This window comes from Carcharodon carcharias, chromosome 12 (genome assembly GCF_017639515.1).
Source record: "Carcharodon carcharias isolate sCarCar2 chromosome 12, sCarCar2.pri, whole genome shotgun sequence".
Taxonomy (NCBI): domain Eukaryota; kingdom Metazoa; phylum Chordata; class Chondrichthyes; order Lamniformes; family Lamnidae; genus Carcharodon; species Carcharodon carcharias.
Genome location: NC_054478.1, coordinates 144,203,912 through 144,217,901, shown reverse-complemented (window position 1 = coordinate 144,217,901; position 13,990 = coordinate 144,203,912). Strand labels below are relative to the sequence as shown.

General features: G+C 48.6%; 1 protein-coding gene across 1 annotated transcript in view; it reads left to right on the top strand.

The window, feature by feature from the left end:
- Nucleotides 1-9,751, top strand: part of LOC121285168 (cytochrome P450 20A1) — a 36,394-nt gene extending 26,643 nt beyond the window's left edge. The window contains exons 9-13 of the mRNA XM_041201419.1: nucleotides 2,263-2,383; nucleotides 3,788-3,899; nucleotides 4,186-4,250; nucleotides 6,924-7,013; nucleotides 8,603-9,751. Of these exons, the coding sequence (XP_041057353.1) occupies nucleotides 2,263-2,383; nucleotides 3,788-3,899; nucleotides 4,186-4,250; nucleotides 6,924-7,013; nucleotides 8,603-8,753 (539 nt within the window). The 3' untranslated portion in view covers nucleotides 8,754-9,751. The remainder of the gene's footprint in view (nucleotides 1-2,262; nucleotides 2,384-3,787; nucleotides 3,900-4,185; nucleotides 4,251-6,923; nucleotides 7,014-8,602) is intronic.
- The last annotated feature ends 4,239 nt before the right edge of the window (nucleotides 9,752-13,990 follow it).

Below are 13,990 nucleotides of genomic sequence, written 5' to 3'. Positions count from 1 at the left end.
CTCCCCCCACCTCCTCTCCCCCCTCCCCCCACCTCCTCTCCCCACTCCCCCCACCTCCTCTCCCCACTCCCCCCACCTCCTCTCCCCACTCCCCCCACCTCCTCTCCCCACTCCCCCCACCTCCTCTCCCCGCTCTCCCCACCTCCTCTCCCCGCTCCCCCCCACCTCCTCTCCCCGCTCCCCCCACCTCCTCTCCCCGCTCCCCCCACCTCCTCTCCCCGCTCCCCCCACCTCCTCTCCCCGCTCCCCCCACCTCCTCTCCCCGCTCCCCCCACCTCCTCTCCCCACTCCCCCCACCTCCTCTCCCCACTCCCCCACCTCCTCTCCCCCCTCCCCCACCTCCTCTCCCCACTCCCCCCACCTCCTCTCCCCACTCCCCCCACCTCCTCTCCCCACTCCCCCCACCTCCTCTCCCCACTCCCCCCACCTCCTCTCCCCACTCCCCCCACCTCCTCTCCCCACTCCCCCCACCTCCTCTCCCCACTCCCCCCACCTCCTCTCCCCACTCCCCCCACCTCCTCTCCCCACTCCCCCCACCTCCTCTCCCCACTCCCCCCACCTCCTCTCTCCCCACCCCCCACCTCCTCTCCTTCCCCAGTTGCCACAAACTCCTCTTTGGCCCTTTGCCCCGAGCTCCTCTCTTCACCACCTCACAATTCTCTCTCTCACCTGGTGTCTGCCACACGCTGTTTTGCAGCAAAGCACCTTCGCTCCGGTTGACCCAGTGCCGTAACCAAGTCAGCTGCCACTCGTTCTCGTCACACTGACCACATGACGTGGTTGTAACATGACCACCGAGCGCGCACACTGTCAATTGCCGCAGTAACTTAGCCAAAAATTGACACAGAGCCAAAAACGACAACCAAAGGTGTGGCCAAAAAATGGCCACAGAGGCAGGTTTCAAGGCACTTCTTAAAGGTGGAGCGATTTAGGGAGAGAATTGCAGAACTTAGGGCCTGTCCAGATACCCCACACATCCCCCTTAGTGCTTTGTTGTTATTATTCTTGGCTAGCCCTCGCAAGCAAGAACGATTGTCTTCCGAGAGCCTGAAGATGGCTGATGAAACCGATTCTGCGTCTGCAGGCTCTCTGACACAGAGGGCACTTGTTATCATGTGGGACGTCTGGTCCCTGTATTATGAGCAGCTGCCTGCCTCCATGCCAGATCATGACTAGAAACATGATTATCCATTCAGGAGTCACCATTTGGTCAACAGAGGGCTTGAGAGATGTACTTGGAAAGAAAGACGCCTGTGCGTCTTTCAGCGCGGAGAAACCATTGCACACCAGCTTCCACGTGTGTCTTGACAGAACAAAACCTTGACCCCCAATGGCAGGGAAACCAAGACAGCTGGAGGTTTTTTTCCTGCTGCAGCCTTCATTCACCTGAACAGCCGCTGAGATATTCCAGACGGCACATCTTCCTCCACCCGTTCTGCCGTTGAGGACTTGCTTGCCAGAGCACTGTCTGCTGAGTGTTTCTAGGGTTCCTAACATGCCTTCACAGTATCCAAAATGGCCCTAGACATAAGGAGTCCCACCGCACTTCAACCTGTTCTAAATGACCCTTACTCGTTTCCCAGGTTCCACAGTGAGGACGAGGAGGTGGACTTTGAAACCCTAGTGCTGTGTACCTATCCTCACTTAACACTGTGCACATTCATTATCCTCTCTCAGCCCCGTGCAGCGTAACTGTCCTCTCTCAGCCCCGTGCCCTGTAGCTATCCTATCTCAGCACCCATGCTGTACATGGGTAGTGTCTAGTTATCCTCTCTCGGCGCCCATGCTGTACAGTTATTCCATCTCAGCCCCCATGCTCTACCTTAGACTCCTTACGCAGCACCTTCCAAACACACGACTTTTACCATCTAGAAGGACAAGGGCAGCAGGTACACGAAAACACCATCACCTGCAAGTTCCCCTCCAAGCCACTCACCATCCTGACTTGGAAATATATCGGCCGTTCCTTCACTGTCGCTGGGTCAAAATCCTGGAACTCCCTCCCTAACAGCACTGTGGGTGTACCTACACCACATGGACTGTAGCGGTTCAAGAAGGCAGCTCACCACCACCTTCTCAAGGGCAATTAGGGATGGGCAATAAATGCTGGCCCAGCCAGCGACACCCACATCCCGTGAATGAATAAAAAATAGCAGTTATCTTTTCTCAGCAGCTACAATGTCCGGTTTTCTTCAGCCCCCAGGCTGTACAGTTGTCCATTGTCTTAAATTATCACATTTGACTTTGATTTCTCTTTCCCAGTGTGCATTTGGTCCACATACTTCTTGGCCACCTCGAGGTCAGTGCAGGAGAAGCTTTACCAAGAAGTTGACCAGGTTCTGGGAAGGAGCCCACTCACTTTTGACAAGCTGCAGGAGCTCAGGTGAGTGTGATTTTTGCACAGGCCCTGGTTAAGGTAGAGTGCAGTGCACTGCAGGAAATCTTACTGTAATCCCAGGACACATTCACACTGTTCCTCAACAGGTTCCTAAATCTGGAGCTCAGTTGGCAAAGACACCATCCGGCTTAATAATCGTTCAAACAGACCAAGGAACTCCCAGAGCCAGTCTCTGGTCCATGCTGAGAAAGCTGAGCACAACTGGGGATGCAGTGTAGGCAGTGAGGACCTCTCTATGCGTACACTTCAACAGTGAATGCCAGAGGGCTTTTTGACTACACCATCACAGCTGACCTTACTCAACATCCATACAGCCGTGATTTCCAACCGGAATTACTAGACAGTGATTGGAAACAGAATCCCTTGCTGATTCCCCATCTCTCTCTCCAACCCAAGGGTCAAGCGGACAATGATCAGGAGCAGGAACCCCGGGTGATTTCCTCTCTCTCTCTAACCCAAAGGTCACTGGGACAGTGATCGGGACCAAGAATCCCAGGTTATTTTTCCAATCCCTTTCCTAGTCCAGAGATCACGTACCAGGCATCAGACCTGGGGTCTTGCTATGCTGCGCTGGCTTATATTTACACTGGGCTGCCTCCTTACTGTGGGGCTGCTTTGTTTATTATTTTATGGTCATTTATTGCACCTTGTACATCATGCTTCCCTGCGTCACTCACCATTCCTTGAGACGAGCAGACCTGTACCCTGGCACTTACCCCTCTCAGGGCAACCTCAAGGTGTCTACCTTGGCTCAGTGGTATCATTCTCAGTTCTAAGTCAGAAGCACATAAGGCACACTGACATCCCCAGTAGAATACTGAGGGACTGCTGCACTGTCAGAGGTGACATATTTCGGTTAATATGTTGGACCGAGGTCCTGTGTGCCCCCTCCAGATAGATATAAATGATGGCGCTATTCCAAGAAGAGCAAGGGAGTTCTCCCCATTCTCATGGTCGACATTTATTTTTCACCCGAGAAACCAAAATGGATTACCTGGTCATTATCACATTGTTGTTTGAGAGATCTTTGTGTGTGAATTGGCTGCCATGTTTCCTACATTAAAGCAGTGGCTGCTCTTCAAAAGTACTTCACTGGCTGTGAAACGTGGTACAACCGGTTTTATAAATGTAAGTCTTTCTTTTTCATTTTGTGCTTTGTGGGAATGGCCCGGAGGTCTACAGCAGGTAATCAGTCATCTGACTGTGGCCCTTACACTGGGCATGAGTCACCGTGGCCCCTGCACCTGGAGTCCATGATGTGGCTCCTGCAGATGGGTTCCTGAGGCCCCACCGTGCAATAGGCTGCAGTTGCAGGGTTAATCGTAATACTTGAAGCCAGGAAGTGTGAGGGCCGCAGCTTTAACCAATCCTGTCCTTCCCCCGGCACAGGTACTGCCAGCAGGTTCTGAATGAGACAGTCCGAACAGCGAAGCTTACCCCAGTCGCAGCGCGACTTCAGGAGCTGGAAGGGAGTGTTGACCACCACATCATCCCAAAGGAGGTAAGACAGGAAAACTGGAACTGCAGCCGCTCTACTCAGCCTCTCACTTATTATTTATTGATTACCTCTCCTCGTTTGTCAAAGGTGTAATCTCTCACTAGAGGTACATTTCAAACAATGCTCATGCTCCCGTACTTCACCTGCTGGGTCTTCCTATTGTGAACTGGGGTCAGCAGATCTGGATATGCATATTCCAGGAAGACCCTTCACCCCAAGTGAAATTGCTTCGGAATTATATGACCCATCAACTGTGTCATTCACATTCCCTTTTCCTTCTCTTCCTCAGACTCTGGTCATTTACGCTCTGGGTGTCGTGCTTCAGGATGACACGTCGTGGCAGTTACCTTACAGGTATCTTTACCTCTGTTTGTTCCTGTTTACCTTTTGTTGTGCGAACGTTGTCCTCAAAAAGTGACAGATGGCAATATCAGAGAATTAAACTTCTTCCATTTCAGCAACAGTGAGTCCCAGGACAGGTACAGCATGGGGTTAGATACAGAGTAAAGCTCCCTCTACACTGTCCCCATCAAACACTCCCACGAAAGGTACAGAACGGGGTTGGATACAGAGTAAAGCTCCCTCTACACCGTCCCCATCAAACACTCCCAGGGCAAGTACAGCACGGGGTTAGATACAGAGTAAAGCTCCCTCTACACTGTCCTCATCAAACACTCCCAGGGAAGGTACAGCACGGGGTTAGATACAGCGTAAAGCTCCCTCTTCACTGTCCCCATCAAACACTCCCAGGACAGGTACAGCACAAGATTAGATACAGCGTAGAACTTCCTCTACATTGTCCCCATCAAACACTCCCAGGACAGGTACAGCACGGGATTAGATACAGAGTAAAGCTCCCTCTACACTGTCCCCATCAAACACTCCCAAGGCAGGCATAATACAGCTTAAACACCGAGTAAAGCTTCTTCTAATAGCAATAATGAGAGAGTACAGCGTTGGAGCTATTTGATTTGGGTTGGAAATTGTTTCAGAGGCAGGAAACAGAGATTGAGGATAAAGAATATCTGTTCACTTTGGCAGGATTTGACAAGCGATGCTCCTCAAGGATCTGTTCTGAGCCCCCCTCTTTTGACCATATTTGTTAAAGACTATTAATGAAGGAATAGCACATTGTGTACCTAAGTTTGCAGATCGCACTAAATGTGAGATTTGAGCAGATTGGAGCTGAAAGTTGCAAAGAGACATAGATTAAGGGACTGGACAAAACCATTGCAAATGGAATTCAATGTGGGTAGGTATGAGGTCATCCACTTTGGACCCAAGGAATGTAAATCCAATTATTTTCTAAATGGTTAGAAATTAGTAGGATCCAAATACATAAATCATTAAAAGCCAGTGGACTACCACAAAAACATAATCAAAAAGGCTAACGGAATGTTCATCTTTATCTCGAGGCTGGATTACAAAGGGGTTGTAGTCATGCTTCAGTTTTATGAAGCCTTAGTCTCAATGCATTTGGCTACTGTGTTCAGAAACCTGGAGATGGATATATTGACCTTGGGATGGAGCGCAGAACAGGGTCCACCCGAATGATACCTGGGCTTAAAGGCTTAAATTATTATTGCTGAAAAGAGATACGCCTTGCTGAAGCTTTTCGTCTTGCACTCAGGACAAACACAAGAATGCCAAAATGTCTACTGTTAGATGTGATTCCGTGATTGGGCAACACTTATTGAACAATCCTGAGTGTGCTAATAGCTACACTAACAACCAATTTAAGGTAATCAGTCAAGCTCATAATGTGGCTCATTTACCCTTGCTAGAAGCAACCTGCATTCATACACAAAGACCTCTTCTCTGCAAACAAAAGGAATATGTTTAAACCGTGCACCTTTTATGAATTATCCAGGATCTTGGGGAGCCTATAGTTTCCTGTTGCTTTCTCCATGGCACTGCCTTGGCCAATTAGAGTCAACTTGCCAACCAATCAGCACCCTTTTTTCCTGTAGCACAAATTGTGATCATTTGAAATTGGCATTCTTGTATTTGACAAAAAAGCTTTGACAACTTGTCTTGCTTTTCAACAGTATTCAAGTTCTGTACTACCAAACAACTAGTGAAATCATTAGGTTAATTTTGCATTATTTATTCCCTTGAGTATGGAAGATTGAAGGATGATCTAACCGAGTGTTTAAAATGTTGAAAGGATTTGATAGGGTAGCTATACAGAATCCATTTCCCCTGCTGGAGGAACAGGGGGACATAGTTTACAAATTAGAGCCGGGCTATTCAGGAGGGAAACCAGGAGAGGTAGAAACTGGGAATTCCCTCCCCCAAAAGTATAATGGAAACAATCTTTTAAGACTGAGAGTGATAGGTTTTTGTTGGGTAAGGGTATCCAGGGGTGTGGATCAAAGGAGGGTGAGCAGAGTTGAAGTTGAAATCAGGCATGATCCAATTGAATGGCAGAGCAAGTTCAAGAGGTTGAATGGCCTCCTGTTGTCTGTGTGTGTGTGCAACGTTAAACTCATCCACACTAGCTAACCAAAACACTCTCAGCCTGTGCTGGCTTTGAGCACCACGGTAACAGGACATTATCTGGTCTGCTGTGGCAGTCAGCCACCTGCACACCCACTTTCTAAATAATTGATGTTGTGTCCAAGGCCTTCGGGGGGGATGGGGGGGTGGGGGTGGGGGTTTATGTTGAAACTTTGTCAAATGCATTGTTCTGGCTTTTTCATCACTTTTTCAAACACCCTGCTTCCCACCCCACCTTTATTGGTGAAGATCCAGCTGAATGCATTTGTGGTATGTTAAACTGCACAGCTGTCCTCTGCACTCATTGCAAATTGTGCAAAAGAATGCGAGCTGCGTGTGCGCCGGTAAGAGTGTGTCTTTGTCTGTCTCCATCCTCCAACTTCAGCCACAAAGCTGCATCTAGAAGCAGTCAGACCTGGACGTGTGCTGCACCCAGCTTTATGCCGCAGAGTATCCCAGTGACAGCACTGTATATTATTCGGATTGGAGACCTGTTTAAACTGAGGCACTTGTCCCCTTTTCCTGCAGGTTTGACCCCGAAAGGTTCAACGATGAAGCTGCCAGGAAGCAGTTTACATTGCTCGGATTTTCTGGGAGCCAGGAATGCCCGGAACTGAGGTAAAACATGTAAGCTTCCGAGGGGGCTTGGCAGGGTAGATGCAGAGAGGTTGGTTCCTCTCGTGAAGGAACTTAGAACTAGGGGGTACTGTTTAAAAATAGGGGGCCTCCCATTTAAGACGGAGACAAAGAGGAGTTTCTTCTCTGAGGTATGTTAGCCTGTGGATTTCTCTTCCACAGAGAGCGGTGGAGGCTGGGCCATTGAATATGTTCAAGGCTGAGTTAGACAAAATCTCGATCGACAAGGGATTTGAGGGTAATGGGGGGCAGGCAGGGAAAATGGAGTTCAGGCCAGAGTCCGATCAGCCTTCATCGTACGGAATGGCGGGGTAAGCTTGATGGGCCGAATGGCCACTCCTGCTGCTACTTCTCATGATCCTATGTGAAGTAATTAGGTGCTTCACATAAGAAAGTTTTACGTTGTAACCTTTCTCCCCCTTCAATATTCTACGCTGGGCTCAGTGCAGAAATGAATCCAATCAGTCCAAGTTCCTTATGAAAGAGGAATTGATTTGAACCCTCCTGAGGCTTCGTGTCACGCTCTGTCTGTGTCTGAGAGCGGTCTGTTTTTAAGATTTATTTTGGTAGGAACCTCTTTTAATGTTGCTTTGAGAGAGAAAATGTGCATGCAGACGCTTTGGTCCTAAAGATTTAAAACACGCTCATCCACCTTAGAGTTTTAGAGTAGAATTGGAACAACCAAGCGGTTGCCACCCGGTGTCAGCCAGGGACCAGTCCGGGTTTGACTGTGCTGCCCTCCCAGTCAAATAGCCTTCCACTGTTCACTGGCTGGGATCCCTGTGGAGTCTGTGCCCTCTGGTGAGATGTTAAAGGGTAGACTAGTGCCTGGGAAACCCATTTCCAGGTGCAAAATTGCAGTGGATCACTGCCTGTTTTCTCTGCTCTTCTCTGGAGTTCTGTAAAACCCAGTTTAACCAAAACCCATCCCCCCCACCCACCCACCCAGTGCTAATACCTTGTGGTTTTCTGAGTGTAAGATACCCAGCAAAATAAAAAATTGGCAAAAGAGTCAAAAACCATCGACATTTGCATCGACACAAATTAGTTGAATCATTCTTAAAGCAACTAGTCACCACATGGAGCAGTTGAGGTGAATGGCATAGATGCATTTAAGGGGAAGCTGTATAAACATGTGGGAGAAAGGAATAAGTAGGATATGTTGAGATGGAGGGTGGGGTGGGTGGAGTCTCATGTGGAGCATAAACACCAGCATGGACCAGTTGGGCAGAATGTCCTGTTTCTGTGCTTTGAAATGCTATTTCACTATTTATGTCATTCACACCTCAGTTCAGGTGCTGCTGAGCTGGTATGACACAATTCATCGAGCTTCCCATGGCTTCTGTCTGCCTCATGTTGTCTGTGTGATCGGTCTGGTTCTGTCCCTTGCTGTTCCCCCCCGCCAATTGCCAGCGATGTGACAATAGGGGGGCAAACAGCAGAGGCATGTGTCCCACTTGAGAAAGGTTTTGGTCAGTAAAATGGACAACTCGTGGGCTCAATGGTTTTTAATAAGTTTGTTGTACCCCGCCCTCCCGGTCTCAGGCTGTCCGTGTCTCACTTCCCAATAGGTTCGCTTACACAGTGGCTGCGATCATGCTGAGCACACTGATCAGGAAACTGAGCCTGCATCCTGTGGCGGACCAGGTGGTGGAGATGAAGTATGACCTGGTAACCACCCCAAAAGAGGAGGCTTGGATCACCGTCAGCACGAGAAGTTAGGCTGAGCCCGGCCAGCCAGCCAGCCAGCCCGGGCCAAGTGGGGGCTGTAGTCAGCGGAGCCTTGTCGGTAGGACATGATGATGATTATTCAGGTCTGCATCAGGCTTGTATCCTTATGTCCTCTACAACAGGGATTCGTGCGGGATTCAGACTATCAGCTCCTCCCCCACCTGTTAAAACATGAAGCTAACCTCAAAATGGTAACCTCGCATCACCAGAAGCCTTCACAGTGGAAGCTTTATCAGAGCTGAAGTTTCCCCCTCATTGCAGTGACCAACACTACAGCGACATGGAAATTGGGATGGCCATTCTTGATTTTTACCAGGAACTCGAGGCACACTTGTGTCCGTTTTGCGAGCGATATACACAATGAACAACAAACGCAACTTAGCTAAAGTGGGAAAATGTTCAGCGAGTGAGGGAGGAGAAGAAGTGACGATAAAGTGGGATTAGAGATCATGGCGGCCAGGATAGCATTGGACAATGTCGGTCTAATGTGCACACCTTTTGGGACCAATGGTTTTGTGGCCAAGGCCTTTGGTGGGGTTTTATGTTGAGATTTGGGAACAAGTTTTGTCACCAGTCCGCTTACCTTCAGTTTGAATTTCCCTCCCCCACCCAACCACTCTCTCTGCTTCTAATGGTAAACCTGAATCAGGAAAGTGCAAGCTGATCCCGGCCAGGGTGTCAGGCGAGGGTGCCTCCTTCTGGCCTCCTTCCTGGGGTTAGCTTGTGGAATAACCAAGCTGGGTTCCCACTCCCGATCCGGCATCTCCTGTGGACTCTGGCTGAAGGCAGAATCAGAAATATCTCACTGGACACTCTGCATCTGCGAGAAGACTAGGCTGGCTCTGGCCCAACTGGGTCAGCACCATCTGGATAGGAGAGGGGAATAACATTGTGTATGGAGGTTTGGTGCAGTTATCATGTGTGAGAGCGAGACCAGTAGCTATCAGAAGGCTCTGTAATCATTCATCAATAAAATTTCTGAAAGGACATGGCAAAGGAGTATGTATCCACCTGTAGCTGCTGCCTAGACGTCAAAATGGCCTGCAGTTAACCATTTTATCTCCTCTGCTGCGTCAGCCGTGGTACTCCCTTGGGGTGCAGTGCCCTGATCTAACCTCAGCAATGGATGACTCAGTCAGCATTCCCTCCAAGGATCACAAATCACTTACCCCTCCTGAAAATTGTAATGTGTGGACAACGGACCAGAAAAATGTTGAGCTTGGCTGTGATATCTCCTCATAGTCCAGACCTAAACACAAAGATAGGGCTCTTGGGAAAGATCCTAGAGGGAGAAACAATCCCAGAGGGTTGGGAGGATGGTCTCTGAGGGTGCGGGGGGATAGACTCGGGGCAGGGGATACTTTTAAAAAGGTACATCCAAACTCGCACTGAGTTCAGCAAGCACTTACAGGACGGACAGATCCAACAGGGTTCAACTGGAGTTTGCTCATGCCTTGCCTGGTGTGGACTCACCATCGTGGTCCCTCGATTCAGTTGCAGCCTTGTACTGGCCAATTAATTGCACAATGTGATTCATTAACACATTTCACTGGGAGGTGGGATTGTATCATGTTCATCATTGAGTGTGGAGGGCACAAAGCAGAATATTCAAGAGGCCAAACAACCCCTCTGCTCTCATAGAATACTGCCATGTTCCACCTTCTATCCCTGTGTACACACAAATACACCTCCCTAAATGCAAACAAACCCTCCCCCCACCAACAAATACGCACTGATATGTGCGCACGTACACACACACACACACACACACACACACACACACACACACACACACACACACCCCCGCCCCCCCCCCAGTGGACCAATGCACATCTGCATGCTCTAAAAAATTACACCACTGACAGGGCTGCATTAAAGTGTCAGGCGAGATTTTGTGCTCATTTTTTTTCTCTCTTCAGATAATTATCCAATTCCCTTTGGAAAGTCAGGATTGAATCTGCCTCCACCACACTCTCTGGCAGTGCCTTCCAGATCCTAACCACTCGCTGTGTAAAAAGGTTTTTCCTTATGTCGCCATTGGTTATTTTGTCATTCACCTTAACTTGGTGCCCTCTGGTCCTGTCCTTCCAGCAATGGGAACAGTTTCTCTCTATCTACTCTGTCCTTTTGAACCTCGATCAAACCTCTCAACCTTCTCGAAGGAGAACAGCCTCAGATTCTCCATTCTATCCACGTAACCGAAGTTCCTCAAGCCTGAAACCACTCTCATTTATCTTTTCTGCACCCTCTCTAAAGCCTTCACATCCTCCCTAAGTCGTGGTGCCCAGAATTGGGCGCAATACTCCAGCTGAGGCCGAACCAGTAATTTATAAAGGTTCACCATAATTTCCTTGCTTTTGTATTCTATCTTTTGTCTCTATTTATAAAGCCCAGAACCCTGTATGCCTTACTAATCACTTTCTCAACTTGCACTGCCGCCTACAATGATTTATGCACATATACCCGCCATTAAAATAGAAGACTGATTTTTTTAAACCCTTGGCCTGATGGGAATGGTGTAGTCAGGGGTTTAAGATGGCGGGAACCGCAGGAGGCCCAGGCGAGTTTATTTTATTTTTGCCTGAGTTTCCTTGTGGTCCATTAAACCCAGAGTAGGACTCACCAAGTAAGCCTTGAAACAGCTCTGGGGAGGCTGGAACGGCTGATACTGCAGTTTTGCACATAGCCTCATGTGTGGAAGGAGGCTCATGGGGACCCTACTGCAAACCACAGTGGAGTGGGACAGACAGACTGTATGGGACTGAAAGCCAACAGCCCTGTGCCCACTTACTCAGAATCACCTTGTGTAGTAGAAAAGGCACACAGGGTGTTCCTGTCACACACCTAGAGGACGTGAGGAAGGGATTTGGTATGGCAAGGCCCAAATCACATATTGCCAATCCCTTCAGAAGATAGTGGTGAACAATTGAATGTCTTCTTAAGAGTCAACCGTATTGGTGTGGGTCTGGAGTCACATGTAGGTCAGAATAGATAAGGATGGCAGATTTTTTTCCCTTAAAGGACAGCCGTAAACCAGATGGGTTTTTACAACCATTTGGCAGTTTCTTGGTCACCATTACTGACGAAGGTTTTTTATTCCAGATAGTTATCTAATTTACTGAATCTAAATTCCCAGCTACCAGGTGAGATTTGAATTTGTCCCTAGATGATTAGCCTGAGCCTCTGGATTGCTAGTCTTGTAACATAATGGAAACAAAGTCCTGTCTTCATATTGAGAAGATCCTCTATCGTGTTATGTAGCACTGGATACTGCAAAGGCTATAGGCCCTGACAAGATTCCAGGAATAGTACTGAAGACTTGCACCCCAGAACTTGCTGAGCCCCTAGCCAAGCTGACATCTTCCCAGCAATGTGTAAAATTGCCCAGGTATGTCCTGTACACAAAAAGCAGGACAAATCCAACCAGCCAATTATCACCCCATCAGTCTACTCTCAATCATCAGCAAAGTGACGGAAGGGGCCATCAACAGTGCTATCAAGTGGCACTTGCTTAGCAATAACCTGCTCACTGCTGCCCAGTTTGGGTTCCGCCAGGGTCACTAAGCTCCTGACCTCATTACAGCCTTGGTTCAAATGTGAACAGAAGAGCTGAACTCCAGAGGTGAAGTGATAGTGACCACCCTTGACATTAAGGCAGCATTTGACCAAGTGTGGCATCAAGGAGCCCAAGCAAAACTAGAGTCAGTGGGAATCGGCGGAAAATACTCCACTGGCTGGAGTCATACCTAGCACAAAGGAAGATGGTTGTGGTTGTTGGAGGTCAATCATCTCAGCTCCAGGACATCACTGCAGGAGTTCCTCAGGATAGTGTCCTAGACCCAACCATCTTCAGCTCCTTCATCAATAACCTTCCTTCCATCATAAGATCAGAAGTGGGGATGTTCGCTGATTGCACAATGTTTAGTACCATTCTGGCTCCTCAGATACGGAAGCAGCTCATGTCCAAATGCAGCAAGACCTGGACAATATTCAGGCTTGGCTGACAAATGGCAAGTAACATTCATGCTGCACAAGAGCCAGGCAATGACCATCTTTAACCAGAGAGAATCTAACCATCACCCCATGACATTCAATGGCATTACCATCACTGAGTCCCCCACTATCAACATCCTGGGGGTTACCATTGACCAGAAACTGAAGTGGAGTAGCCATATAAATACTGTGGCTACAAGAGCAGGTCAGAGGCTGGGAATCCTGTGGCGTCTGATTTCGCCTCCTGATTTCCCCAAAGCCTGTCCATCAAAGCCTGACACAAGTCAGGAGTGTGATGGAATACTCCCACTTGCCTGGATGAGTGCAGCTCCAACACCACTCAAACTTGACACCATCCAGTTCAAAGCAGCCCACTTGATTTGCACCCCTTCCACAAACATTCACTCCCTCCACCACCGACGCACAGTAGCAGCAGTGTGTACCATCTACAAGATGCACTGCAGAAACTCACCAAGGCTCCTTCGGCAGCACCTTCCAAACGCATGGCTACTACTGTCTAGAAGGGCAAGGGCAGTAGATACATGGGAACACCACTGCCTGGAAGTTCCCCTCCAAGCCACTCACCATCCTGACTTGGAAACACATCGCCAGTCCTTCACTGTCACTGGTTAAAAACCTTGGGACTCCCTCCCTGACAGCACTGTGGGTATACCAACAGTACAGGGACAGCAATGGTTCAAGAAGGCAGCTCATCTTCAAGGGTAATTAGGAATGGGCAATAAATGCTGGCCTAGCCAGCAATGTCCACATCCCGTCAATGAATAAAAAATAAACACTATACTACCTTTCCAACTGCCACAATGGCCCTCTTTTTAATAGTTTAATCTTTTTCATATTTTAGGTTGGTAAGCATTAAGAGAAGCTTAGCCAGTGGCTGTACAATGAATGGGGACACTCTGGATGTGCCAGTACTTACAGTTACTAACCTGTGTGCTCAGTGATGATTCTCAATGCGGCTTCACGCAAAAATAATGCATTTCTTGCAATTCATGATCTCCCTATTTTTTTTATTCATGCTGAGCACAAGGACTAGATTCCAAAGGCCAGCAGATAATTCCTGATCCTCTCATGCCCACCCCAACCAAGTCTGCATCCGCCTCTTTCTCCTCAACAAGATCAACGTTAGTCTCTCTGCCTCAACGTGATCCAAGCCTGACCAGGTCTGTATGCAGACTGATGCAGAAGAGAGTTGAGAATAGCTTTTGGAGGCCGTC